The sequence below is a fragment of the Microcaecilia unicolor genome, chromosome 7 (genome assembly GCF_901765095.1).
Source record: "Microcaecilia unicolor chromosome 7, aMicUni1.1, whole genome shotgun sequence".
In the NCBI taxonomy this organism is placed as follows: Eukaryota; Metazoa; Chordata; class Amphibia; order Gymnophiona; family Siphonopidae; genus Microcaecilia; species Microcaecilia unicolor.
The window spans coordinates 47,138,245-47,166,202 of NC_044037.1; the positions used below are offsets into that span (position 1 = coordinate 47,138,245).

At 45.0% G+C, this 27,958-nt stretch overlaps 1 protein-coding gene across 3 annotated transcripts in view; it reads left to right on the top strand.

Moving 5' to 3' along the window:
• Window positions 1-27,958, top strand: part of MBNL3 (muscleblind like splicing regulator 3) — a 243,631-nt gene that overhangs the window by 65,575 nt on the left and 150,098 nt on the right. For all 3 annotated transcript variants that reach the window (XM_030209574.1, XM_030209575.1, XM_030209576.1), the window contains exon 2: window positions 3,571-4,501. In XM_030209574.1, the coding sequence (XP_030065434.1) occupies window positions 4,328-4,501 (174 nt within the window). In that variant the 5' untranslated portion in view covers window positions 3,571-4,327. The remainder of the gene's footprint in view (window positions 1-3,570; window positions 4,502-27,958) is intronic.

Sequence of the window (27,958 nt, forward strand, 5' to 3'; positions counted from 1 at the left end):
GTAAATATCGGCATTTAAACGTACGCCCTGAATAAAAGTTATGGCTATGGCACCTGGGTTGGATGTGGTTTGGGCAGGAGTAGGAGGGGACCAAAATATACATGTATATTTCCCATTTCAGAAGGATAACGTAGGTCTGTGATCATTAGAGATAAGTGTCAGGATTTATAGCTGCTCCTGGGTATGTGTAGATTTTGTAAAGGTGCTTGTTTAGGGCAGTGTACTATCTGAGGGATTAAGGAAGGTTGCTCCCCCCTCCAGTCAATAGTGCTGAATGATTGCGATCTCTTATTGGGAGCATTTAGATGTCTATGTTTCCAAAATGGGACACAATGTCTGGGCTCTAAAATACCAACTTACGTCTGTAAGTGCCGACCCTTAGATTTGTATGTTGCTAAGCTGCTTTCATTGATGTTTTTTTAGACATTGAGATATATGTAAAATGGTTTCTCCACTGCATGTGGTTGGCGCATGCATGTGAATTTCTGCATGTATTTTAGAAACGTCTCTATGTCGACAGACCCTTTTCTAACATACTGCCGGAATTACACATGCCCCAATCTGGATGACTCAACTCAGATTTCTACATTCAATCTAATGAGCCTATTGTTGCTTTCATTTCACTAAACAATCACCTTCCATTAATTTAGCGGAGAGGCTTCTGTAAAATTTGGCTGAGCACATAGGGGAAAATCTGACAGCAAGCAGATGCTGTGCAACTGTAGGTAACACATTAGAGACAATATCCCTCTTATTCTATAATGGGGTGCTTAAATTTACTTATCGACTGTGTGTGTGTAAATGTATAGAATACTGCCATCCACATGGGTAAGCTCACACTAACATGCGTGCTTGGAAGTACAGCACCTAAATCACTGTTCCTTCTAAGCTGAGCAGGAGTCCTCCAACTGCATTGCTGCCAGTAGGGGGTGGTATTTCAATACTGTGTTTTCAATTGCTAGGGGCAGGCAAGTTCCATGGAGTCCTGCCTGTCCCTCACTATTGCAAATGTGATAGTGAAACAGCACCCCACACTGGCTGACTGTAGTTGGAGGACTCCCATTCAGCTTAGAGGGAACAGTGGCCTAAACGCTATTCTAGAATTATGTGCTAAACTGCCATAGTGCATAATTGTCAGAGGGTTAGAAGGGCATTCACGTGGGCAGAGCATGAGTGGGCTATGGGTAGAGCACCCACTATCAAACATAACTTACAGAATACTGTCAGTTACATATGTGACCAGGGCCGCCGAGAGACTGAACTGGGCCTGGGGCAGGGCCACTGCTGCCCCCCCCCCAATTGTCATCTGTTGCGGGCCCCCCCCCACCCCCATTGCTGCTGCTACCTAAATAGCTTGGCTGGTGGGGATTCCAAGGCCCTGCCAGCAGAAGACATCTTCCTCCAGCACTGACTGACTGCCCCTGCGGCTGCTTTTCCTCTCGGGGCATGCTTGGTTTCAAAACTGAGCATGCGTGCCTGAGATGAAAAGCAGCTGCTCAGCAAAAGGCAGAAGAGCAGCGCTGGAGGAAGCTCCTGGTCCTCCCCAGCCTCCAAGAGGAGCCTGCTGCCGGAGTTTTCTGTCTCCTGCTCCTGTTGGGACGCGATCACCCGGGTCCTGCCAGGAGCAGGAGAGAGGCACGGGCCCAGGGGAATTTTGCCTAACTTCTGCATTTAGGTGCTAACATTTATGCCAGCCATAGACCTGGTATGTTGGCGCCTAAATGAAGGCCTGTTCATGGCAACTTACGCTAAAATTCTATAACGCAACGAATGCACATACTTGCCTTGTAGAATGGGTGCACTACCCACTTATTTATGGCACCTAACTTTGGTACCTAGTTATAGAATTACCCCCTATTTAAAAATTAAATAGCAACCTGGATCATATTTTTCTTATGCAAACATATTTGTTTGTGCACGCGTTAATAAGTCAGCCTCCACCTCTATCTTGGAGTGGAGGAGTGGCCTAGTGGTTAGGGTGGTGGACTTTGGTCCTGGGAAACTGAGGAACTGAGTTCGATTCCCAGCACAGGCAGCTCCTTGTGACTCTGGGCAAGTCACTTAACCCTCCATTGCCTGCCGCATTGAGCCTGCCATGAGTGGGAAAGCGCGGGGTACAAATGTAACTAAAATAAATAAAAATATCTTATTTTATAGTGGCTGCTCAAGCTGTACTTTGTGGTAAAAACTTCCAGAGAGGTAATTGTGTTAGTGTGTAACAGGAAAAGTGACAGAGTTTGATGTCACCTTATAAATGTCTAATTGCGGTAAGTGTGTGCGACTCCTGCAAACAGACACTAGTTTATTTTAAAGCAATTAGGTGAATGAATTCATGTTCTTGAAAGGTTTGAACTCGTATCTTTATTTTACTTTAGACCTCTGTGACAGACTTCATACAACTATTGGTTAACAAAAGGTTAAATAAGACACTTTGAGAGTGTGCTGCGGCCGTCAACACCTCTTGTTTCACATCATCAGAAACAACGGAAAACAAGATGGTGGTGGTGTTTGATTTAACCAACATAAGAGAGCTTTTTGTGCCAAAATATTGAGGGACATGTATAAAGTGTAAACTGCCAGTGGTGTACACGGGTGAGGGAGTGGTGCACCAACTCCATCACACATCTATCCTAGGATCACTAACACGTGGGACAGCAGCATTTTCTGACAGCACCCTGCCTGGTTTAGGAGTTGAAACAGGGTCACAGACCCATTAGGTGTTCTCTTTTGCTTTATTAATTCGTAACCTTCTAAGAGGGCACCCAAAATGCTTTTATGGTTTTTTTTTTTTTTCCATGTCTAGTAACCCAGGCAGTGTTATTGCACCGCACCCTGCTTCACTGTGTATTGCTGTGCTGAGAGGGAAAATATATCTCCATTTCCCCTCCCACATGCACTCATGTCCACACTCTCAACTATACACACACACATTTCAGTATTTCAGTCTCTCTCTCACCCCCCTCCCCACACCCTTGAGCAGCCACATAGTGATATACACAATCATCCAGGAAAACACACACCCACACACTACACACCCATAAAGCTGCATAATCATACACACACACACACACACACACACATCACCATACATACCCCACTCATACACTTACTTGTTTGTAAGTGGTTCACCCATAAGCACACACAGCAGTTCTAAATGAAATCAAGACAGCTGCCTTTAAAAAGGAAACCTGCCTCAGCCCAGTAAAATCTAAAATACAGAGACTATATCACAAATGCACCAGAGACTGTCACGTCAGACTAAGGCATCTTTTTTTTCTGTACAGTGGGCACAAAATTGAATGCCAGAAGAAATCAATCTGAGAGAATAGCTTGCATTGGGTAGCTGCCCAGAGCTCTGCTGCAACAGTAAATCTAATTGGCTGCTTCTTCCTACCATGCGCAGCTTCGTGTGGGAAATGCCCTTTTCATCTACAATGGCTGACTGCACTATGCCGCACTGTTGCTGTCTAGAGGTTTCCTGTTTTAAACTAATACAGTTGCTTCTGAGAGCAGTATGAAGAAAGGAAGGTTACGCTGCTGTAGCTGATTTTATTTCTCTTTTCTCTGCAGGTTGCTGAAAAGTGCCTTTTCTGAAGCCACCGTTGCTTGGATTTCTGCCTAGGGCTGCCTCTCTTTTTTTTTTTCTTTTTCTTTTTTTTTTTTTTTTAAATTTGGCATTGCTTGCAGTTCATACTCCGACGGCATCTCGTCTGTATTTTTTCTTTTACACTCAGCTTGCTCTGCCAATTTCCCCAAGTACGTAACAAAGCTTTTCTTTTTCATGAATTACTGCATCTATTGCTCATTTTAACGCTCTTGAAACCTAATTTTTACTACATAAGAAATAAAAGGAGACTAAAAAGTTGGGGTTTTTTTCTCCCCTTTTCTGGAAGAACAAGACCATTCCATAAATTGTAGCACTGACAGCGCGGCTGTATATGCTTTTTTTGCAAGAATAATTGAAACCATTTACTGGAGAGCACAGAATCCTTTTGAAAGTCTGCCAGCAATTTTCAAGTAACTTCGGCAGTGGCACAAAATCTAACACTTATATTTCAACTTCTACAATTGCACTTTTAGGAGCAGGCCTCTAAATCTGATTTTCAGTTATTCTGATAATATTTCTATTTTATGATTGGCTTTGTGTTTAGTTCTTGTTTAAACAGACACAGTTTGACTTAAATGAAAACCTCAAGTGCTGACAAATAGAAATTTTACCAAAGCAACAAGTTAATTATTTTATCGCTTTTAACTTGAATTCACTTTTTTACCCTTTTTTTAAAGCGGTCATATCATCCTTAAAAATAAAGGTGTGATTGCTTTTAATATGGCTGTTAATGTTTCCCTGGTTCGTGATACAAAATGGCTGACTTTGGAAGTATGTAGAGAATTTCAGAGAGGTACTTGTTCGCGACCTGATGCGGAATGCAAGTTTGCCCATCCATCACGAAGTTGCCATGTGGAAAATGGTCGTGTTATTGCCTGCTTTGACTCTCTGAAGGTAAGGGCAATCTCATTTATGCACTGGGTTTTCCTTTGGTAATTATTTTTCAGACACTTGTCGGACTGAATGAAAGAACAAGTTCATTGTGTTGTTACTGTGTAGGATTTAGACTCTGATCCACTATTCTAGGATAGCCAAAAGTGCTTCCGTGCAGAATAACTTAGGAAATTCCCTGAACAGGTATCCTAGTGACACATGGTATTTCTGAAAGTAGGGTGGTGGGTGTTTCATGGAGGAGAGTAAGTTCTATTTTACTTAGGTCATTTGTAAGCACATTTGCACTTTAAACATACAAATAAGGGGTAATTCTGTAACTGGGCACCATGCGTTAGGCAACCTGATGACACGCACTGAGCACTAATTCTATAGTGACACCTTGGTGCCAAGATGCTGTTACAGAATACAGCATAACCCACCATTTGCGCGACAAACATTTACATGCCAGCAGCTGCACCAGCCCTAGACCTGGTGTAACTGCTGGTGCGTAAATGCAATAAGGGCTGGTGTAACAAAGAGCATTCTGTAAGATTCTTGCGTAAATTGGTGCCCCGCCCATGCTCCACCATGTCTACATCCCCTTCCACTTAGTGCAGTACCACTTATGCACAAGTTTACAGAAGAGCACTTAGCGCAAATTTTCTCAGTATTGACATGTATAAGAGACGTGGAAGTGCTAGTTCCTCGTTATAGAACTGTCCTTATAGAGTCTCCTAGCACCATAAATCTCTGATATGGATTAAGGTCTTGGAAGAAAAAGTAGGTTTCCTTAGCATCCCTCCGGACCGGCCCAGGATTGGACTGATGGGTTGTGCTCGCCTACCAGCAGGTGGAGACTGAGAAAAAAACTCTGACTCTAGAGAGCCAATAAGAGCCCTGGTCATGTGACCCTAGCCTCAGTATTTTCTCAGTCTCCCAGCAGGTAGGAAGCGAGCCCTTTAGTCTCTCTTTATAGGATTTATATCTATGTAGATTGGTATTCTGGTTTTTTCTCTCTCATTTATTTCTGTGCCTGGGGAAGTTTATTAGAGGCTTTTTGGTGCTTTTCTCTGCTGTTGTCAGCCTCTGGGGTGTCACACTCGGATGTTTCCGGGTCCCTCCCCCAATCCTCCCCATCTCCCTAATGTTCTCTCAAAATTATTAAGGGAAGGGCCACCCTTTCTGAGGAAAGGTGTTTTGCCTTTGGGAGAGGCAGCCAGGTTGTAAAAAAAAAAAAAAAAAAAAATCGAGAGAACTTGCCCCACTGACTGAATGAGCAGACAGCTCCGTTTGATTGCAGGGGAATGCCTTGTTGGCTGTGATTCAGCTGTGTAAAAAAAAAAAAAAAAAAAGGAAGCCTGAAAAGTAAAGCTGCAGCATTGTGTTTCAGCCCTCTTTCAGAGTAGTGCTGTTTGTTTATTGCTTTAGCAGTGCCGTTTGTAGTTTTATATCGGGGAATTCTCGTTATTTATTTATTTAGCAATTCCTCTCTGAACTTGCGCGAACCGCGTCGGCGCGTGCACGGGTTTTCCCTCCGAAATGTCGGAGAAGTTGAAGAGGTGCGCTGTATGTCAGCGGCGAGGCGTTAATGCCTCAGGCGCTTGTAAATACTGCACGGCGATTGATGTTGCTTCTGCCCCTCTCCCTCCGTCGACTACGGGGTCCGTTTTGGCGGTTGGCCCTTCTTCTCCCGCGACGGTGTTAGCGTCGACAGTGGAGGCCTCAGATTCGGGGGGTAGCGCTGGAGTTTTGGCGCGAACAGCGGCCATTTTGAGCCCAGCTCCGGTTCTTACTGCAGGGGGTCCGTCTGCTTTGCGCAGCTCTGCGACCTTAGCTGATACGGAATCGGGAGTTATTTTACAGGCTGCCAGCTCTCAGGCAGGGGGGTTTCCTCCTGAGTTTGTTCTACAGATGTATCAGGCATTTTTAATGCAGAGGGGCAATTCTGGTACAGCAGTGTCACAAGAGCCTGTCACTACCACCCTCCCTCCCAAGAGACCTAGGGTTTGGGACATGCAATTGGAGTCTCTTTCAAATCAGGATCATGATATGCCCCTTTTAGAGGAGGAAGAGGAATTAGTGGACAATTCTTGGGAAGATTCTTCTTTAGATCCAGACGCTGTACCTTTGGCTCAGGGGGAGGATCCTGCGGTGGCTAGAGTGTTCCATAGAGAGGATTTACAGGATCTCATTTCTATGGTATCCTCTACTTTACATTTTGAGGATCCCCTTCCTGACTCAGGGGTCCGAAAGGTGGATATTTTGGTTAAGGGTTCCAGAGCCTCCACAAAAACTTTCCCTATGCATCAAGATATTTGGGAGGTTATTAAACCTCAATGGGAAGTCCCGGATGCGGCCTTTCGCCCCTCTAAATCGATGCAGTTTCTTTATCCTCTGCCAGAGGCTGATAGAGCCTTCCTTAAGCTTCCGGTGGTAGATGCTGTGGTCTCGGCTGTTACCAAGCGCAACACGGTTCCAGTGGATGGCGGAACCGCGTTGCGCGATGCTCAGGACAGGAGACTTGACACTCTTCTTAAGAATAGTTTTCATGTTTCTTCTCTGGCGGTTCAAGCGGCTATTTGTGGTTCTCTGGTGGCCAGAGCTTGTTTTCGTTGGGCGGAAAGAGTTTTGGACCGCTCTTCCGATGATTTAGGAGCCATTGATGTGGAAGTGGCTAAGATTGAGACGGGCTCTGCGTTTTTAGCTGATGCTCTGTATGATCTGTTGAGGGCTTCTTCTAAGTCCTTGGCCTTGGGGGTCGCTGCCCGTCGCTCTCTTTGGTTGAAAGGTTGGTCGGCGGATGGGGCATCCAAGTCTAAATTAAGTAAATTCCCTTTTAGAGGCTCCTTTTTATTTGGTGAAGAGTTGGATAAGTTGGTTCAGTCCCTGGGGGATTCTAAGGTCCCGCGTCTTCCGGAGGATAGACCTCGGCAGTCTAGTCGCGGGGCTTTCTTTGGTCGTGGTCGCATGCGGTCTTTCCGTAGATTTCAATCTGATAGGGGTCCTCAGACTCGGAAGCCGCGTTTTTTCAACAGGACTCAGTCCTTTCGCGGTTTCCGCAGAGGAGGTAGATTCTCAGCTGCGAGTTTTCGCTCCCCTTCGCGGGCTTCCCAATGAAGGTGCGAAGGGCTCTCCTCTGATTCCCGTTGGAGCTCGGCTGGCTCAGTTCTATCAGAGGTGGGCCCAAATTACTTCGGATCAATGGGTCTTGGAAGTTATTCGAGACGGTTATGCCTTAGAATTCGCAAGGCCCATTTCAGACGCCTTTCTGGAGTCTCCCTGTCGCTCTCGTCTCAAGGCGGGGGCGATTCGGGAGACTCTACAGAGGCTCTTGGACCTTCAGGCCATTTGCCCTGTCCCGCCGGCGGAGCGCAAGCGGGGTCGTTATTCCATTTATTTCGTAGTCCCAAAGAAAGAAGATTCCTTTCGTCCTATTCTAGACCTCAAAGCTGTCAACCGGGCGCTCAAGGTTACAGGTTTTCGTATGGAGACTCTTCGGTCAGTAATAGTAGCGGTGCGCAAAGGGGAATATCTCACTGCATTAGATCTTACAGAGGCGTATTTGCATGTTCCCATTCGCCCGGCTCACCACAAGTTCTTGCGATTTGCGGTTCTAGGTCATCATTTCCAGTTTCGAGCGCTGCCTTTCGGTCTTGCGACAGCACCGCGCACATTTACCAAGATTATGGTGGTGGTGGCAGCGGCCCTCCGGAAAGAGGGCATTCTCGTCCATCCTTACTTGGACGACTGGTTGATAAGGGCGAAATCTTATCAAGAAAGTTGCCAGGTCACGGAACGAGTGGTAGCGTTCTTACAGTCCCTAGGTTGGGTGGTGAATCTATCCAAGAGCAGTTTGGCTCCCTCGCAGTCTCTCGAGTATCTGGGAGTTATCTTCGATACGGCGAGGGGTCAAGTTTTGCTTCCGCAGGGCAGGATTCTGAAGCTCCGGTCGCAGATTCTGAATTTGATACATCACAAGGTCCCTTGTGCTCGGGATTATCTTCAGGTTCTCGGATCCATGGCAGCCACGATAGAGGTGGTGCCTTGGGCCAAAGCTCACATGAGGTCTCTTCAGTGGTCTCTTCTGTCTCGGTGGTCGGCGCAAACGGATTCGCTTCTGAAAAAGTTGCCTCTGCGCAACCGGGAACGCGTCTCGCTATTTTGGTGGTTAAAGATGCAGAATCTCACGGTAGGGATGCCATTGGAGTCTCCTCGATGGATTCCGTTGACGACAGATGCCAGTCTCCGAGGCTGGGGGGCTCATTGCCTAGGTCAGTGGACCCAGGGTCTCTGGTCTCCGCTGGAAGCAGCTCAGTCCATCAATTTTTTGGAGACCAGGGCGATTCGGTTGGCTCTTCAGCACTTCAAGTTTCTCCTGGTGGGCAAAGCAGTACGAGTGCTCTCGGACAACGCCTCAGCGGTGGCTTACATCAACCGCCAGGGAGGAACGAGGTGCCGTCTGCTGTGTCGAGAAGCGGAAAGTCTTCTCGCCTGGGCAGAGTTGCACCTCACAAACCTCTCAGCTTCCCATGTAGCAGGAGTGAACAACGTCCAGGCAGACTTTCTCAGTCGTCACACTCTCGATCCAGGGGAATGGGCTCTCAGCGATCAGGCGTTTCAGTTGATAGTACTCCACTGGGGGCTTCCAGTTTTAGATCTTTTCGCCTCAAGTCTCAATTCCAAAGCTCCTCGCTTCTTCAGTCGCCGAAGAGATGCAAAAGCGGAAGGGGTCGACGCCCTCTTGCAGAGGTGGCCCTCCGGTCTTCTTTACGCGTTTCCTCCATGGCCTCTAATAGGTCGTCTCCTGCAGAGGATCGAGGAACACGGGGAGCCGGTAGTGTTGGTAGCACCGGACTGGCCTCGGCGTCCTTGGTATGCGGATCTGCAACGTCTGTTGGGGGCGTCTCCTCTTCGACTTCCAGTGCACAAGACCTTGCTTGGTACAAGGGCCCGTTCCTCATCCAGACCCGGCTCGATTTTGTCTTACGGCCTGGCTCTTGAACGGGCCCGCTTAGCTAAGAAGGGTTTCTCAGCTCCAGTAATTTCCACTATGCTTCGCTCTCGTCGGCGTTCCACCTCTCTGAGCTATGTTCGCACCTGGAGAATTTTTGAGGCTTGGTGTTCAGATGCTGGCATTGTTCCTTTTCGTGCGTCGGTACCTCAGATGTTAGATTTTCTGCAGCGAGGCTTTGATAAAGGACTTTTGCTTTCTTCTCTAAGAGTGCAGACGGCAGCTCTGTCCTGTTTCAGAGGAAGGATTCGTGGTAAGTCTTTGGCCAGTATTCCCGAGGTGGCCCGGTTTTTGAAGGGAGTTAGTCTTCTTCGTCCTTCGGTCAGGCCAATCTTTCCATCTTGGGACCTTAATCTGGTCCTTTCGGCTCTAACGAAGCCGCCTTTTGAGCCGTTACTAGCGTGTTCTCTGAAGGATTTGACACTTAAGACAGTGTTTTTGGTGGCTATTGCATCAGCCAGGAGAGTCTCAGAGTTGCAAGCCTTTTCCTGTAGATCTCCGTTTCTGGAATTTTCTAAAGAGCGAGTGGTACTTCGACCTGTTCCTTCTTTTTTACCCAAGGTCGTGTCTCGGTTTCATATGTCCCAGTCGGTTTTCCTTCCTGTGCTAGGATCGGCCTCAGGCACGAGGGAGCAGCAGAACTTGCGTACTCTGGATGTTAAGAGAGTTCTTAAACGATATATCGCAGTTACGGACGATTTCCGTCGCTCGGACCATCTTTTTCTCCTTTTCGCTGGGCACCGCAAGGGCTTGTCAGCTTCTAAGCCCACTTTATCTCGGTGGATTAAGGAGATGATAGCGTCTGCTTATCTTTTAGCAGGCAAAACTGTTCCTGAGGCGCTTAAGGCTCATTCAACACGAGGGCAGGCAGCCTCATGGGCGGAGTGCTCCTTGGTGCCTCCAGAGGAGATCTGTAAGGCGGCGACTTGGTCTTCTCTTCATTCCTTCTCTAAGCATTACAGACTTGATGTTCAGTGTCGTCAAGAGGCGGTCTTTGCATCCCGAGTGCTCACAGCGGGTTTGCTGGGGTCCCTCCCGTAGGACTACTGCTTTGTTACGTCCCATCAGTCCAATCCTGGGCCGGTCCGGAGGGATGCTAAGGAAGGAGAAATTAGACCTTACCTGCTAATTTGCTTTCCTTTAGTCCCTCCGGACCGGCCCAGGCCCCTCCCGTGTGCTATTTTTCATTCTACATTGCTGTGTACAGATATTCAACTGTCGTCTTCAGAGCTGTTCTGCAAGTTAGACAGTTAAAGGATTTGCATACTGTTCTCCAAGTTAAATGGTTATATACTTCATTATGTTATGCAAGTTGAACAGTTTCAAGAATTTCATAGTTTTATGTTATGCAAGTTGAACAATTTAAACAAGTACAAAAATCTGTACATAATTGGCCATATCTCAGCTCTGAAACGAGTTGTTGGTGAGCCCTCTGTCACGGCTAAGCCGTAGTTGTAAGCACGTTTATCTGGTGCTTCCTGGCTGCTTGGATTCCTCATGGCACAGAATATAGGTTCTTCTTTTCCTTTCTGCTTTGTTATTCAAATACTGAGGCTAGGGTCACATGACCAGGGCTCTTATTGGCTCTCTAGAGTCAGAGTTTTTTTCTCAGTCTCCACCTGCTGGTAGGCGAGCACAACCCATCAGTCCAATCCTGGGCCGGTCCGGAGGGACTAAAGGAAAGCAAATTAGCAGGTAAGGTCTAATTTCTCCTTATGCAGTGCAAGTAAACAGAAATATGAAAACGATTGCAGTTCAGAAGCTCAGTACCAGTATGTAATGTTAACATGGTTGGCCACTGAGTGCAGTTTGAGATATATTTATTTGAAATGATTTTTATTGTAGCATGACTGCAAAAAGAACAATTTCACATAGTTACAGTTCACCTTCTGACTGAGATATATTTATACCAGCATGGGTATGGGCAGGAGCTCTTTGTTTTTAGCTAGCTGCATGTAGATGTGTTTATGGATGTGCTGTGTTTGATAAGGAGGTGTCTGCATTTTGAGACACACGTGTTGCATGACTTTCGCCATCTTGCACATAAAATGCCATGCAGTGGATGTGCCAGAAAAAAATCCACACAAAGTTCCTATGAAGTGTAGCAAAAGAATGGACTACGGACTCAAGGAAAGAGGGAAACAAACTCGATAACTTCAAGAAGATTTATTGATCATAGGCTCGACACAGGATCTGTGTTTTGGCCTACGGCCTGCTTCAGGAGTCTTTTGAATAAATAACAGAATCTTTGATGTCTTGTCTTTTAATCTTTTGACACTAAAGATTGGTCTCAAAAAGACTCTTATCACTCAGGAACCTCTATGTAATACCATACTGTACTATACTTTACTATGTATGTACCTTAATGTAAAATCATTTGTAATTCTCTACCCAGAAACGGCGATCGCCATTACGGCATAATGTAAGCCACATTGAGCCTGCAAATTGATGGGAAAATGCGGGATACAAATGCTACAAATAAAAAAAATAAAAAAGACCTTTGTAGTGGTATTGCAAATGGTAGACAAAGTCTGCGTCGTCTGAATATAAAAATATCTGCCATTTGCAATACCATCACAAAGGTCTGTTTGAGACCAATCTTTTAGTGTCACAAGATTAAAAGACAAGACATAGAAGATTCTGTTATTTATTCAAAAGACTCCTGAAGCAGGCCTGTGTTGAGTCTATGATCAATAAATCTTCTTGAAGTATTGAGTTCTGTATTAAACGGTAACGGAATTCAAACATGCATGGGATAGGCATAAAGGAATCCTGTGCAGAAGGAATGGATCCACAGAAGCTTAGCTGAAATTGGGTGGCGGGGGGAAGAGGGGTTGGTGGTTGAGAGGCTAGGATAGGGGAGGGCAGACTTATACGGGGTCTGTGCCAGAGCCGGTGATGGGAGGCGGGACTGGGGTTGGGAGGCGGGAAATACTGCTGGACAGACTTATACGGTCTGTGCCCTGAAAAAGACAGGTACAAATCAAGGTAAGGTATACACATACAGTGGTGGAAATAAGTATTTGATCCCTTGCTGATTTTGTAAGTTTGCCCACTGACAAAGACATGAGCAGCCCATAATTGAAGGGTAGGTTATTGGTAACAGTGAGAGGTAGCACATCACAAATTAAATCCGGAAAATCACATTGTGGAAAGTATATGAATTTATTTGCATTCTGCAGAGGGAAATAAGTATTTAATCCCTCTGGCAAACAAGACCTAATACTTGGTGGCAAAACCCTTGTTGGCAAGCACAGCGGTCAGATGTCTTCTGTAGTTGATGATGAGGTTTGCACACATGTCAGGAGGAATTTTGGTCCACTCCTCTTTGCAGATCATCTCTAAATCATTAAGAGTTCTGGGCTGTCGCTTGGCAACTCGCAGCTTCAGCTCCCTCCATAAGTTTTCAATGGGATTAAGGTCTGGTGACTGGCTAGGCCACTCCATGACCCTAATGTGCTTCTTCCTGAGCCACTCCTTTGTTGCCTTGGCTGTATGTTTTGGGTCATTGTCGTGCTGGAAGACCCAGCCACGACCCATTTTTAAGGCCCTGGCGGAGGGAAGGAGGTTGTCACTCAGAATTGTACGGTACATGGCCCCATCCATTCTCCCATTGATGCGGTGAAGTAGTCCTGTGCCCTTAGCAGAGAAACACCCCCAAAACATAACATTTCCACCTCCATGCTTGACAGTGGGGACGGTGTTCTTTGGGTCATAGGCAGCATTTCTCTTCCTCCAAACACGGCGAGTTGAGTTCATGCCAAAGAGCTCAATTTTTGTCTCATCTGACCACAGCACCTTCTCCCAATCACTCTCGGCATCATCCAGGTGTTCACTGGCAAACTTCAGACGGGCCGTCACATGTGCCTTCCGGAGCAGGGGGACCTTGCGGGCACTGCAGGATTGCAATCCGTTATGTCGTAATGTGTTACCAATGGTTTTCGTGGTGACAGTGGTCCCAGCTGCCTTGAGATCATTGACAAGTTCCCCCCTTGTAGTTGTAGGCTGATTTCTAACCTTCCTCATGATCAAGGATACCCCACGAGGTGAGATTTTGCGTGGAGCCCCAGATCTTTGTCGATTGACAGTCATTTTGTACTTCTTCCATTTTCTTACTATGGCACCAACAGTTGTCTCCTTCTCGCCCAGCGTCTTACTGATGGTTTTGTAGCCCATTCCAGCCTTGTGCAGGTGTATGATCTTGTCCCTGACATCCTTAGACAGCTCCTTGCTCTTGGCCATTTTGTAGAGGTTAGAGTCTGACTGATTCACTGAGTCTGTAGACAGGTGTCTTTCATACAGGTGACCATTGCCGACAGCTGTCTGTCATGCAGGTAACGAGTTGATTTGGAGCATCTACCTGGTCTGTAGGGGCCAGATCTCTTACTGGTTGGTGGGGGATCAAATACTTATTTCCCTCTGCAGAATGCAAATAAATTCATATACTTTCCACAATGTGATTTTCCGGATTTAATTTGTGATGTGCTATCTCTCACTGTTACCAATAACCTACCCTTCAATTATGGGCTGCTCATGTCTTTGTCAGTGGGCAAACTTACAAAATCAGCAAGGGATCAAATACTTATTTCCACCACTGTATGAGTTTATTGTGGGCAGACTAGATGGACCGTGCAGGTCTTTTTCTGCCGTCATCTACTATGTTACTATGTTTCCCTCGTTCCTGGAGTCTGTGGTCCATTTTCCAATTCCTTTGCTTATGTAGTGGATGTGACCATGCACCTCGTACAAACTGAGTAAGCCAAACCACCACAAGGGTGGAGGTACACAAATTCCTACGAAAAGTAGAATCTGAGGAAAGGGGGAGTAGGAGGAGTAGGCTCTTGAACAACACCAGTAGGCGACGTAGATAGGAACAATCTCTTTATTTAAATATACACTCGACTCAACACAGCCGTGTTTCGGCGCTACAGACGCCTTCTTCAGGAGTCTATGAAATAAAACCAAACAATGGTGATATAACAAACATGCAGAACAAAAGTAAAATAAATGTAGAACGTTAAATGTGTGATAAACATAAATTCCATGTAGAATTTAAAAATTAATAAAAACATTTTTTATAAAAAAAAGTTTTGTAAAAAAATTATTAGTATTGCAGAAATGCTATAATATATATACACACTAGTAAAAAAAGGCCCGTTTCTGACACAAATGAAAAGGGCGATAGCAAGGTTTTCCTCGGAGTGTGTATGTTTGGGAGAGTGTATGTGAGAGTGACTGTGTGAGAGACAGAGTGAAAGTGTGAGTGTGTGTGTGTGAGAGAGAGAGTGAGTCTGGGTGTGAGTGTGTTTGTGAGAGAGTGTGTGTGTGAGAATGAGAGTGTGTGCAAGTGTGTATGTGAGACACAGTGTGAGAGAGTGTGTGTGTGTGTGTGCGAGAGAGAGAGTGTGTGTGAGACACAGATTCTCTGTGAGAGTGAGTGTATGAGACCAAGCGAGTGTGTGAGTGACTGTGTGGCACATAGAGAGTGAATATGATACAGTGTGAGACAGAGTGTGTGAGAGTGTGAGTCAGAAAGACATTGTATATGAGAGAGAGAGTGTGAGCCCTGCCCTCCCAATCCATGCCCATTCATGCTACTCTGTCACCTGCCCCTCCATTCATCCCTATCCAGCAATTCCCCTCTCTCCCTGAGCCCTGTCCTGCAATCCATGTCTATCCATGCCCATCTGTCCCCTCCATTCATCCCTATCCAGCAATTCCCCTCTCTCCCTGAGCCCTGCCCTCCCAATCCATGCCCATCCATGCTCCTCTGTCACCTGCCCCCTCCATTCATCCCTATCCAGCAATTCCCCTCTCTCCCTGAGCCCTGCCCTGCAATCCATATCCATCCATGCCCATCTGTCCCCTCCATTCATCCCTATCCAGCAATTCCCCTCTCTCCCTGAGCTCTGCCCTCCCAATCCATGCCCATCCATGCTCCTCTGTCCCCTGCCCTCTCCATTCATCCCTTTCCAGCAATTCCCCTCTCTCCCTGAGCCCTGCCCTCCCAATCCATGCCCATCCATGCTCCTATGTCCCCTGCCCCCTACATTCATTCCTTTCCAGCAATTCCCCTCTCTCCCTGAGCCCTGCCCTCCCAATCCATGCCCATCCATGCTCCTCTGTCCCCTGCCCCCCTCCATTCATCCTTTTCCAGCAATTCCCCTCTCTCCCTTCCATGTCCCCCCCCCCCTCGCATCCATGCTCCTCTCTCTCCCATGTCCCAGCCTGGCCCGGCCTCTTCCCCCCCCCTTCGCATCCATGCCCCCCCCTTCGCATCCATGCTGTCGTTTCTCCCCTGCCCTCCCGCTCCCATTGTTCAACTTTACTGCCCACCCTCTTCTCTCCCCCCCAACATCTCTTTTTGGGTTTTTTTCTTTTTAAATTTACCTCCGTGGCGGTTCCGGTAGCGCAGCGTCAGGGAAGGAGGCGGCGCTCCCGACGTCTAGCCTTCGCTGTGTTCTGCCTTCTTCTGACGTCACCCTGCAGCTCTGAATGTGTTTGTTTGCGGTCAGTCTCCTCCCTTATTCCGATGCATTTGGTTTTGGTTGGTTGGTTTTGTGATGCGTTTCGTCACGTGGCAACCGTTCCGCCATCTCCCTTGGAGATGCCATTCATTCAGTGTCAGTGCTCCGCCCTCGACGTCAAGTTTGACGCGTGGGCGGGGCAGACACAAAGCGATCTCACCCCCTTCACTTTTGGAACGTTGGGTAAGTGAGGCTTCATTCGAACGTTGGAGGTGCGTTTTATATAGAGATATATATATAGATATACATACATACATATATACATACATATATATATATATATACACATATACACATACATACATATACATACATATAAAATCCATACATGTAAAAATACATATACTCAAACATACATGCATATAAAGTTTTCAAATATATAATAAATACTTAAATTATTAAAAATATTAGATTATATATAACATACGATAAAGGTGTTGTATATTACCAATCGAAGAAGAATGACATCTAAAAAATTAGCAGAAAAAACATCAAAATGAAGTATAACGAAAAAACTCAAAATACAGTGAAATAAATAAAACACACTTACAACCAATTAGTAAATAATATATGATATATATGATGTAACCATATAAGTTAAGTATCATAGATAAACTGACCTTGTGATATATAAATATACGAATATTAAGCTCAAAGAGAATGAAAGCAAGGCTTCTGCTACAATTGTAATCCTATAGATAAAGCAGAAAACGCTCAGTTATTTATGGCAACATGGCAGGCTTAAAGAATATGTTTAGAATATATATGTATAAAAGGGTGTATATGCATATATCAGAAAATCAATGCATAAAGTTTAGTATCAAACAATACCTGCACACATCCTATCCACAAATACACCAATATTTCAAAAAAGTCTCAAGAAAAAATTTATATAATATGGCACAAATGTTGAAAAACACTAATTTATAAAAATTAATGCATAATTTAGTGAGCACACAGGACCTCCGTTATTCTGTGCTCAGAAAGGATATAAATATGATAAAAATAAATAAATAAAAGAGTCTGTGATGCGAATACCCAAAATAGATGGTGCAGATTTTATCCTGTGCTGTTTAAAACTAAACATCATAATAGATGCAGCACCTGATATTAAAAAATAGAAATACAAAGACAAAGAATCCACTCTTTAGATGTATAGTCGCAGGATAAGTAAACTGTAATGAAGGACTTACCACTGCCGATGCAGGAAAAAAGCTCAGCGTATTCAATTGCACTTCTGTGAAGTCAAAAGGGGCGTGTTCACAGTAAGTCCGTTTTATAAAAGAAAAAGCCTGCCAAAAGGAGCAATCAGCTGTGCAGGCTCAAAGTATAATGAGTAGCACTCTTGTAGCGCTATAGAAATGCTAAATAGTAGTAGTAGTATGACGTATCTAGTTTGAAAAAAATCATCAAAGACAGTATAATTTTAAAATGTAGAATTGATGCACCAGTACTATGGATAAAGAGAGTGACAAGCAAAATGGATATATCATTTCAAAATGCCAAAAGATAAAAATAAAAATGAAAAAAATAAAATAAATAAATAAACCTAGGGCAGCAGTGGGAATTGAACCAGCCACCTCAGAACTACAAGCCAGATGCATTAACCACTAGGTTATTCCTCCATTGAGATGAGTGATAAAAAAATCTTTAAAAGATGAAATATACATGTATTAGTATAAAGATTGGTAGTATTAGTATTGCAAATGGTAGACAAAGTCTGCGTCGTCTGAATATAAAAATATCTGCCATTTGCAATACCATCACAAAGGTCTGTTTGAGACCAATCTTTTAGTGTCACAAGATTAAAAGACAAGACATAGAAGATTCTGTTATTTATTCAAAAGACTCCTGAAGCAGGCCTGTGTTGAGTCTATGATCAATAAATCTTCTTGAAGTATTGAGTTTTGTCTTAAACGGTAACGGAATTCAAACATGCATGGGATAGGCATAAAGGAATCCACAGAAGCTTAGCTGAAATTGGGTGGCGGGGGGAAGAGGGGTTGGTGGTTGAGAGGCTAGGATAGGGGAGGGCAGACTTATACGGGGTCTGTGCCAGAGCCGGTGATGGGAGGCGGGACTGGTAGTTGGGAGGCGGGAAATACTGCTGGACAGACTTATACGGTCTGTGCCCTGAAAAAGACAGGTACAAATCAAGGTAAGGTATACACATATGAGTTTATCGTGGGCAGACTAGATGGACCGTGCAGGTCTTTTCTGCCGTCATCTACTATGTTACTATGTTTCCCTCGTTCCTGGAGTCTGTGGTCCTTTGCTTATGTAGTGGATGTGACCATGCACCTCGTACAAACTGAACAGATTGGGAGAAGTTCAACACCAGACCCTGTGGGATAGTTGTGTCCATCAACCAGCAGGTGGGGATAAGAGAACTGAAAACTGAGCTGAGACATATCTCGCTTAGCATCTGGTACAGCTCCTCAGTTTTTTCTATTTCCAGCAGGTGGATAGACACATTCTTCAGCCTCTGGTTGCAAGTGATTTGCTTCTGGTCCAGTTGGTCAGCTGGTCCCCAGTTGAGCTTTGCAGATGGCTTCAGTCTGCAGAGTCATATCTGGAGGTCTTCAGATCCCTGTCTCTGGTGCCCTGTAAATATTCTTCTTCTTCCCTTCACCCCTCCCCCATTTCCTGTGGAATTTTCCTTTTCCAGAACAACAACATTAAGAAAAAAAAAAGGAGAAACAAAGAGGTTTACTGGATAGCTGGGACTGAGTATTAGTCCTGATACTTTCTCATCTGGGGTAAGACTTATGGAGACTGAGCTTTAGGGCAGCGTCCATCAGTGGTAAGTCTGACTAAAATTTGACTCGGAACCACTTGAAGGGCTGCAAATTATACTTCGTGCAGGGGAGGGATCCTGACTCGTCACTTGGGACTATGTTGTGTTGCGCTTCTGCCATAGCGACTCCCACAGAGGCAGTTAAGTGGCGTTCCTGCTGTGGGACCCACCGGTCGTCGTTCGGGCGTTAGTGTGTGCAATCCAGGAATCCTGTGGGCTGTAGGAGAAATAGTTGGTGGCAGCATGTCTTCAGATTTGGCATAGCATCCAAATATGCACGGAACTTTGAGCTCTCCAACAGGGCCGGTGCGCAGTTTGATGTAGGAGAGCGCGGGAATGGGTGCCATTTTGTTGAGGCAGACCAGCAGTGAGGAACAGCCTCTGTCTGATCATGCATAGAGAGCAGCCACCATTTTACAACCTTAGAGTCCAGCAGAGCATTCAGCTGCATCAGGATCTTTGTTTTATCTGGAGTTTGTATTGCTCTTACCAGGCCTATTTACTGAAGCAGGGACAGTCAGAGTTACTGCAAGATGCTTCAGTTTCTTGCCTCGCTGCTCCTCCAGCTCCTAAGAAAGGGCTCGGTTGAGGCTAAAAGGTTATTTTGATTCAGTCATTGCTTTCTTGCTTCAAACTCTGAAATGCTCTACATCTATGGCATATGCAAGGGTGTGGAGGATGTTTGAGGGCTGGTGTTCTGTGTGTTGACTTTCTGCCTTCTCTTCTCAGATCACGCATATCCTAATTTTTCTCCATGCAGGTCTTCCGAATGGATTGGCATTGGGCTCTCTAAAAATTCACGTTGCTACTTTGGTCTGTTTCAGTGGATGACTACAGAATAAGTCTCTTGTGGCTCACTCCAATATTGTTTGATTCTTGTGGGGAGCAGGCACTTGTGCCTCCCTTTCATAAACTGTGTCCAGAGTGGAAGTTAGTTTAGTTCTTCAGGCTCTTCAAAAGCCTGCTTTTGAGCCACTTTGGAAGGCAACCTTGAAAGATTTTACTCTAAAGACATTGTCCTTGGCTGCAGTTACATTAGCACATAGGATTTCGGAGCTTCAGGCTCCTTGTCGGGGATCCTTTCTCCACTTTTCAGAGGCAGGGGTCTCCCTGTGCACAGTTCCTTCCTTTCTTCCAAAAGTGGTATCAGTATTTCATCTCGACCAATCTGGAGCTTCTGTCCTTTCGTAGAGAGGTCGAAGAGGCTCAGGAAGCTTCTCGATGTGCATAGAGGCCTCCTTAGAAATCTGGAAGTCATGAATGAGTTTTGCAAATTGGACAGACTGAGCTTTTTGGTAAGCAGAGGCTTGGTCTCATGGCTTCCAGGCCCACAATTGGTAGATGGCTGAAAGAGTCTGTAGCATTAGTTTATTTACTTGCAAAGAAGCAGACTTTTTGGGCCTTGTGGCGTGCTCAGAAGCAAGTTGTGGGGCTTTGGTCTTCAGGGCAATGGTGCCAGGATTCCACCACTCCAGGGATTGGTTTTAAACATCCCACAGGTTCTGAAATAGTGGGAAGCTACATAGTGGAAGGAGAAATTGTATCTTAACCTGATAATTTTCTTTCTATTAGTCTTTCCCAGTATTCCAGAGGCCCACTCAAGGTTTCTGAGATGTTTAGTCGGTGCAAAGTAATTTGGTCAAATAACGACTGTCACCTTACATGGTGCTTCCTGCATATCTCTTGTTCGCTACAAGTTGTCCAGAGATAGAGAGGTCCACACATATGTGCTTGTCTGGTTAGTGTTAGGTTAGCTTGTTGTTTAAGGTTGTTGTGTTTATTCTGAGTTTCTCCTTACTGCTTGTCCACGTAAATACTGAGGAGCTGGACTGGATGCCAAGAGAGATATGTCTCAGCTTAGTTTTTAGTTCTCTTTCTCCACTTGCTAGTTGATGGACACAACTATCCCACAGGTTCTGGAATAGTAGGAAGGACTAAGGGAAAGAAAATGATCAGGCAAGACCTAATTTCTCCTTGCGATGCACTGCTTAGGCATAATACAAAGCAACCAAATGTCATGTTTTCCCTTCACATTTGCAATTCTGTTAAGTCTTTCTTTAATAATAACCTCACCAAAATCTTTCCAGAAACAGATGACTTTGTCATGATCTATGTTTCTGAAAGACCTTCTTTTTTAACATCATAATTAGGAACATTTACACAGAATCTAAGTTAAAGAAGACTATTACATTATTTAAACTACGTGCTGATTTATCTAGTGACAGTGATTTGATAATTTTATATGGAACCAAATCTGTTAATTTGTTTCAGTTTAATGCTCAATGAATATAGGGCTGTTCACTTTAAATTGTTTTAGGTATTACCACATGTACGTACCAGACAACACCGGGGAGATATTTTGCCATGTCATTTTTCTTTGCTTTGTTACTTTTTGGACAGTTCCATATGAAAGAGCTCAAATAATGGGAATAGCTATGTTTTCCTATGAAATAGTCGTTTTATCTGTGTTTTAGTTAGAGCAACATGGACCTGGTAGAGAGCTTTATGGTTCACTATGCTTTAATGCAGGAGTGGGCAAGCTCAGTCCTCGAGGCCAGTAACCTAGTCAGGTTTTGAGTGCATGCAGCAATATCTCATACATATTCATTGTGGAAGTCCTGAAAACTCTACTGGGTTGCGGCCCTCAAGGTCCGAAGTTGCCCACTCTTGCTTTAATATATTTTTGTCATACTGCAGTTGGTTGATAAAAGTATAATAAAAATGATTTTAGCAAACTGCTAAATTAGAGCCTATGTCATCAGCAGATAATTAAGAAAAACAACTTTATTTTTCTACCTGTGAAACTTTTAAGCCTCTGCTAGTGAACACGTAAATATTTTAAACACAGCCATGATTCGGTTTACTTCATTCTATAATGTTAACCTCTTCTCTAGCCATATCTACAGTAAACTGAGTCTTTGTGAGAAAGAGAAATGCGCTCTCACCGCAGTGAGGGGTGAAGGCAGCTGGAAAGCAGAAATTCTCCATTCAGTTACTGAAAAGTGCCAGACTGTGATGTACTGAGAAACAGATTTAATTCAGTGACAAGCACACTCCTAAGCTTCACCAAAGAAAAAGCAGCTCAGCACTAAGAAGAAATCTCTGCCATAGGGAAAATAATTCAGCAGAAACAGAATAAATATATTGATGTTAACACATCTGTGGGTATAGAAAGTTCTCTGAATCTGTAATGGCTTTCAGTTTCATTTCTTATCTCCAAGGGATAGGGTTTATTTCTTTCTGACGTGCACAGTGGTATAGTTCTCACGTTTACTCTTGGTTGAGTTCAGTTCCATATCAGTTGGTTATGCAGTGAGGTGGCTGCTCTGACCATGTATTTGTTTTTGGCAAAGAAAGTCTACTGATGTTGTACAGTAAAAGGAGACGGGAGACAAAGGTGCTAAGTAACAGCTGGAGAAGGGTTTGCTAAAGATTGTACTGTGCCTCAGCTTCCCATGTGTAGTGAGAATGGTCTAGCTAAACAGTCACAGAAGATATTAAATCAGATATGCTCTGACATGAGAAAATTGCTCACTTGTGGTGTCTGTTCCAGAAGGCAATCTGCATTCTGAGAGACAGCAAAGTACAATTTAAGAAGGGAATTTCCTTGACTTATTTATTACTTTTTTTTCTTCTCCTGCTGTCTGGTTTATTGCATGATGGTGTTGTTTATAATTGGGGAATATTCAAAGAACTGTATGTTATCAACATGGGCTATATGATAATGCATGAATCGAGTTGGGCAGGGGGCCCTTATAAACGTATAAAAGCCAGACCAAGGGGAAGTGAAACAAAACTCCATTACCACAGCCTGTTATCCCACAGGTACAATGAACAATAAGTATAGGCTCTTTTACTCCAGAGTCAACTGTGCAAGCTTGTAAACTACTAGCTTTAACCCCACAGTACGTACACGTATACACCTTTCCTTGCCAGGTTTGACCACATGGGTCTGCCTCCCACCAGACCTCAACCGTATCCTTATGTAGCTTAAAAGTCAAGCTTAGCCTACCATCAGATTCTGGTAGCTTACTTACAAGCTGTGGAGACCCTCACTCCATTTGGCTTCTCTCCTCTCAGGACCTCCCTGATGGAAACCTCTGTATTGGGGCTTCCCTGAACTGTTCTGGCTCAGGGAATTTAACGCCCTCCTGGCTTGAGCTCCACCTCTCTGGCTCAGCCTCAGCCTTAGCCTTGGCAGACTAGCACCACCTACTGCAAGGTGGCCAAACTGTATCATAGGTGAGGGAGTGCTCTTCTTTATACTAGCCACTCCCTCACAGGCTACTATTAAGATGTGTTATTTTACCATTAACTCATGCTATTTTAGCACAGGTCTCATTTTATGCAATTAACTGGGGTTAATTGTAAAGTATCACACCTATGGTAGCCTACACTAATAACATAGTTTTATAGAGGAGCATTTTCAAAAGGATGTCCAAGTCGGAATAGGAACGTCAGGTCATAATGTCCAAAATGGAAGTCCATCTCATGGGTATTTGAACATGCGTGGGATAAACATAAAGGAATCCTGTGCAGAAGAAAGGGATCCTCAGGAGCTTAGCCTAGAATGGGTGGCAGAGCTGGTGGTTGGGAGGCGGAGCTAGTGTGGGCAGACATATACGGTCTGTGCTGGGGCTGGTGGTTGGGAGGGGGGACTAGTGCTGGGCAGACTTATACGGTCTGTGCCAGAGCCGGTGGTGGGTGGCAGGGATAGTGCTGGGCAGACTTATACGGTCTGTGCCAGAGCTGGTGGTTGGGAGGCGGGGATAGTGCTGGGCAGACTTATACGGTCTGTGCCAGAGCCGGTGGTGGGTGGCAGGGATAGTGCTGGGCAGACTTATACGGTCTGTGCCAGAGCTGGTGGTTGGGAGGCGGGGTTGGTGGTTGGGAGGCGGGGATAGGGCTGGCCAGACTTATACGGTCTGTGCACTGAAGAGGACAGTACAAATAAAAAAAGTAGCACATATGAATTTATCTTCTTGGGCAGACTGGATGGACCGTGCAGGTCTTTTTCTGCCGTCATCTACTATGTTATGCCAAAATTTCCTGTTTGAAAATATATGAGATGGGCGTCCATGTGCCAGAGATGTCCAGCATAAACAGTCATTTTACATACTGGAACGTCCAAATTATTAATGGTGAGAAACAAGGGACATGGACATTAGTATGGCAGCATTCTTAGCAAATGACCACACAGACTTCCATGGACAACAGAGAGGCAGTGGACTGTGAACCAAGTGACTCGGGTTCAAATCCCACTTTAACTTTTTCATTTTGTAATTGTGAGCCCTCCAGGAACATACAAATACCTACTGTACCTGAATGTACAGCACTTCAGTAAGGCTTGCAGGTGGCTTATATATTCAGGTATAATACTTATCAGACTTGCTTCCTGCTTTGTTAAGAATTTCTATAATACTTGAAGCTGTCATAGAGCCTGATATCCCCTTTCAGTTTCATTTTCAGGGGAGAGGGAGTGAGACAGCAACCACTGGGAGATTAAGGAGGTATCAGGCCTTAATTGCTCCAGTGGTCAGCTGCTCAGTCAGAGAACCTTTTCTGTACCCTGGATGTGACTGAAACAGGTCTCACTTAGGATGTCCTTCTTTTTAGATTTGGACGTTTCTTCCTGTTTGATAATTGCTGTTGGATGTCCTGATTTTGGGCCCTCCCTAATCCCACCCACAACACATGCCTCCTTGCTATTTGGACATACTGCAGTGTTGCATGCCCCTTTTCTGCCTTTACAAAATCAGGATTTGGATGTTTCAAGCACGTAGGCATTTTGAGATGTCTACATGCTTCGAAAATAAATGTCATAATAACGTTGTAAATGCCGGCAGCTAGAGACCTGCATGGTCCATGCATTCTGCCCTACAAGGTGGTTAGAGTTGAATATACACTAATATATTTAATCTGTCTCTCCTTGTTAATTTTGAGGCACAGACTGTAGAAGACTGGCCGGCACTGGTCTTGCTTCCCAACTACTGGAGTTGAAGTTGAAGCCCACTCTAGCCTTGATCCTGATCTATTTTTGCCATTTACGGGACCCAGACTATAGAAGTCTGACCGGCATTGGTAATACTTCTCAACCTCTGGTGCTGCCATCAAACCTCACTCCATTCATAAGGTCATTTAAGTTTTGCGTTAATTGTATAGTGTTCCTCTGTGTTTATCCCATGCATTCTTGAATTTCGTCACCATTTTTGTCTTCACAACCTCCCATGGGAGAGCATTCCAGGCATCCACCACTCTTTCTGTGAAAAATTATTTCCTGACATTGCTCCTATGTCTCCCACACTGAAATTCAACTCATGACCTCTAGTTCTACCTCGTCCCCATCTCTGAAAAAGATTAGTTTGCATATTAACATTTAAAATTTTAAATGTCTGTATCATATCCCCCTATCCCTCCTTTCATCTAGGATATTCATATTGAGGTGTTCAAGTCTTTTCTCATACGTCTTTTGGCATAAGCTGCATATCTTTTTTGTTGCCTTCCTCTGTACCACCTCAAGTCTTTTGATGTTCTTAGTGAGATAAAGCCTCCAAAATTGAACACAATCTTCCAAATGGATCCTTAGCAATGACTTGTACAAAGCAGTAATACCTCCTTTCTTCTACTGGATATACCTCTCTTTATACAGCCTAACATCCTTCTGGCTACAACCACTGCCCTAAGATCCTCTGACACTATCATCCCAAGGTCCCTCTCCTGGTGTGTGCTTATCAGCCTCTCACCCTAGCAAATATGACTCTTTCTTTGTTTCTACACCCCATATGCATCACTCTACATTTCTTTGCATTAAATTTTAACTGCATGTATTTGCTGGTATTCTGATCATATATGTACTTCTTACTGTACACCGCCTTGAATAAATTTCTTCAAAAAGACAATAAATAAATCCCAATAAATAAATTATGTGTGCACATATGGGCATGAAAGCCAGAAATCAGGCTATGCACTATTCTATAAATATGCGCACATATTTGATTGCACATATTTTACAGGTGTCATTCACATGGTTGAAGTCTGGGTGGGACTCACTTAAGCACACAACTTATAGAAGACTATAAGTTACATGCATTTCACACCTAGGCACGTTCGTGCATGTGTGTCTTGTAGTGCTCGTATTCTATAAAGGAAAGTAGGTGCCTATTTTCCCTTATAGATTAGTATCCAAGTAGGTCTGTTATAAGCACCTAAAAATAGGTGTCCTTTTATAGAATTGTCCTCATAGTTGCTAGCAGTCAGCAGTAGATATATATATATATTCAGCACTGCTGACTATATATCCTGTATATAGTTGCAATGAATATACGTATTTTTTTTTTAAACACCTGGCTGGCATTTTTAAAAACTCTGGTGTTCTCAAGTGCTGACAGTTGCTCCAATGTGTCTCTTCACCCTTCATCTTATTTTCTTTCCATTATATCGACATAATGACAAGAGCTGTTTTCTGTTGATAAGCAATGATTGAATCAGACACACAAGTATGTGACATTTGCACGTTACCAGGACGGAACAACTCTTACAGTGCTCAAAGCTGAGTGTAAAGTTCTGTGTATGTGTGGTCTTCCAGTGCGCAGCAGGTCTCTCATTGCCTCAGTTTTGTTTTTCCTGCTCTGCGAAACAAATGCAAAAACAAAGTTCCTTGTCATCAAGCAGATGAATCCATTACGAGTGGGTTGTGTCCATCAACCAGCAGGGGGAGATAGAGAGCACTGAAAAACCATAGTGCCTCATGGCCAGCTAGGTCCATCTGTCTCTTCAATATTCTCTATCTCCCCAGCAGGGTTGGATGCAGCTTATTCAGCTCCTTCAGAAATCTGTCTGGGGTGGCTCCTGTGCTTTGGCCAGTTGTAGCAGGGGTGTTGTGGCTGGTGGTGGCCACTTTAAAGGCACATAGGTACGCCCTTTCCCTGCCTTACCCGGCCCCCGATGTGGATATAGACACATAGGCAAGCCCTGTCCCTGTCTTTGCCCACGCTGTGGATGCAGGCACATAGGTGCGCCCTTTCACTGCCTTTCTCACGCTACTGACCCTCCAGAGTGGAAAAAGTTGCCTCTTGCGCTGTTGCCTCTAACTTTCCTCACAGCGTCAAAAAAAAAAAAAAAAAGTCGCTTCGCGCTGTAGCGCTGCGATCCAAGGAAAGAGGCTTTTCTTCAGTTTGTGCAGCGGATCGGAGCTCTGTCGACTCGATCTGGAGAGGTAAGAGCATTTTGTAGCTTCTCCGGGGTGGGCCTGCGTTCAGGGCGATTTTGGCGTGAATCCGCCATTTTGAATTTCCCGCCGTTTTCGGCAATGGCTGCAGAGGTTGTAAAGCGCTGTTCCCGTTGTGGCAAGCGCAGATCAGCAGCAGAGCTCTGTAAATCGTGCTCTTCTGACGTCAGAGCCGGCCCGAGCATGGCGAGCGAGGTTTCTTCCCGCTCTGTGGAGCTGGCAGCGGGCGCCATTTTGGAACAGCATGGCGTGACCCCTGCTGAGGCGGAGGGATGTGAGCCTGGAGGGGAGCCTTGAATGGAGGCTAATATGAGAGTCATTTCCCCCGGACTGGAACCGGGAGGCCAGGGTGAGCCATTCTCCCCCGAATTTGTTTTACTGCTACATAAAGCATTTATGTTAAAAAGAGCTCTCCCATAGGGGTCTCAATCGGCCCGGCTTCCTGTGTCCCCTTCAGTAGAGCCCGGCCTTGAATTACCGTTAGGTGCGTTTTCCCCTGACAGATGGCCGCAGGACAAGCGCAGAAGGGTGGATTCCCCTTCAGAGAGTGGCGCACCCCCCCCCCCCCCCCCCCCCCGTGGTCGGGATACAAGGAGTCTGAGGAGTCTGGCAGGCCCTCGTGGTCTGGAGAGCCAGAGGAAGGTGCAGGATTGCCAGTGGATCCAGATGATCCTTCCACGGTGAGGATTTTCCACCGCGATGAGCGCCATCTGTTTTGTAATGCACTGCAGGCCCTCTCTATCGAAGATCCTGCGAGTGCTGAGCTCTCCTCTGCTAATCCAAGGATGACAAGTACTAAGAAGCCTGCTCGAGCCTTTCCTTTGCATGACTCCATCCAAGAGCTTATTTCAGCTCAATGGGCTGACCCCGAGGGGCCTTTGAAAGTTGCCAGGGCTATGGGGCAATTATACCCTCT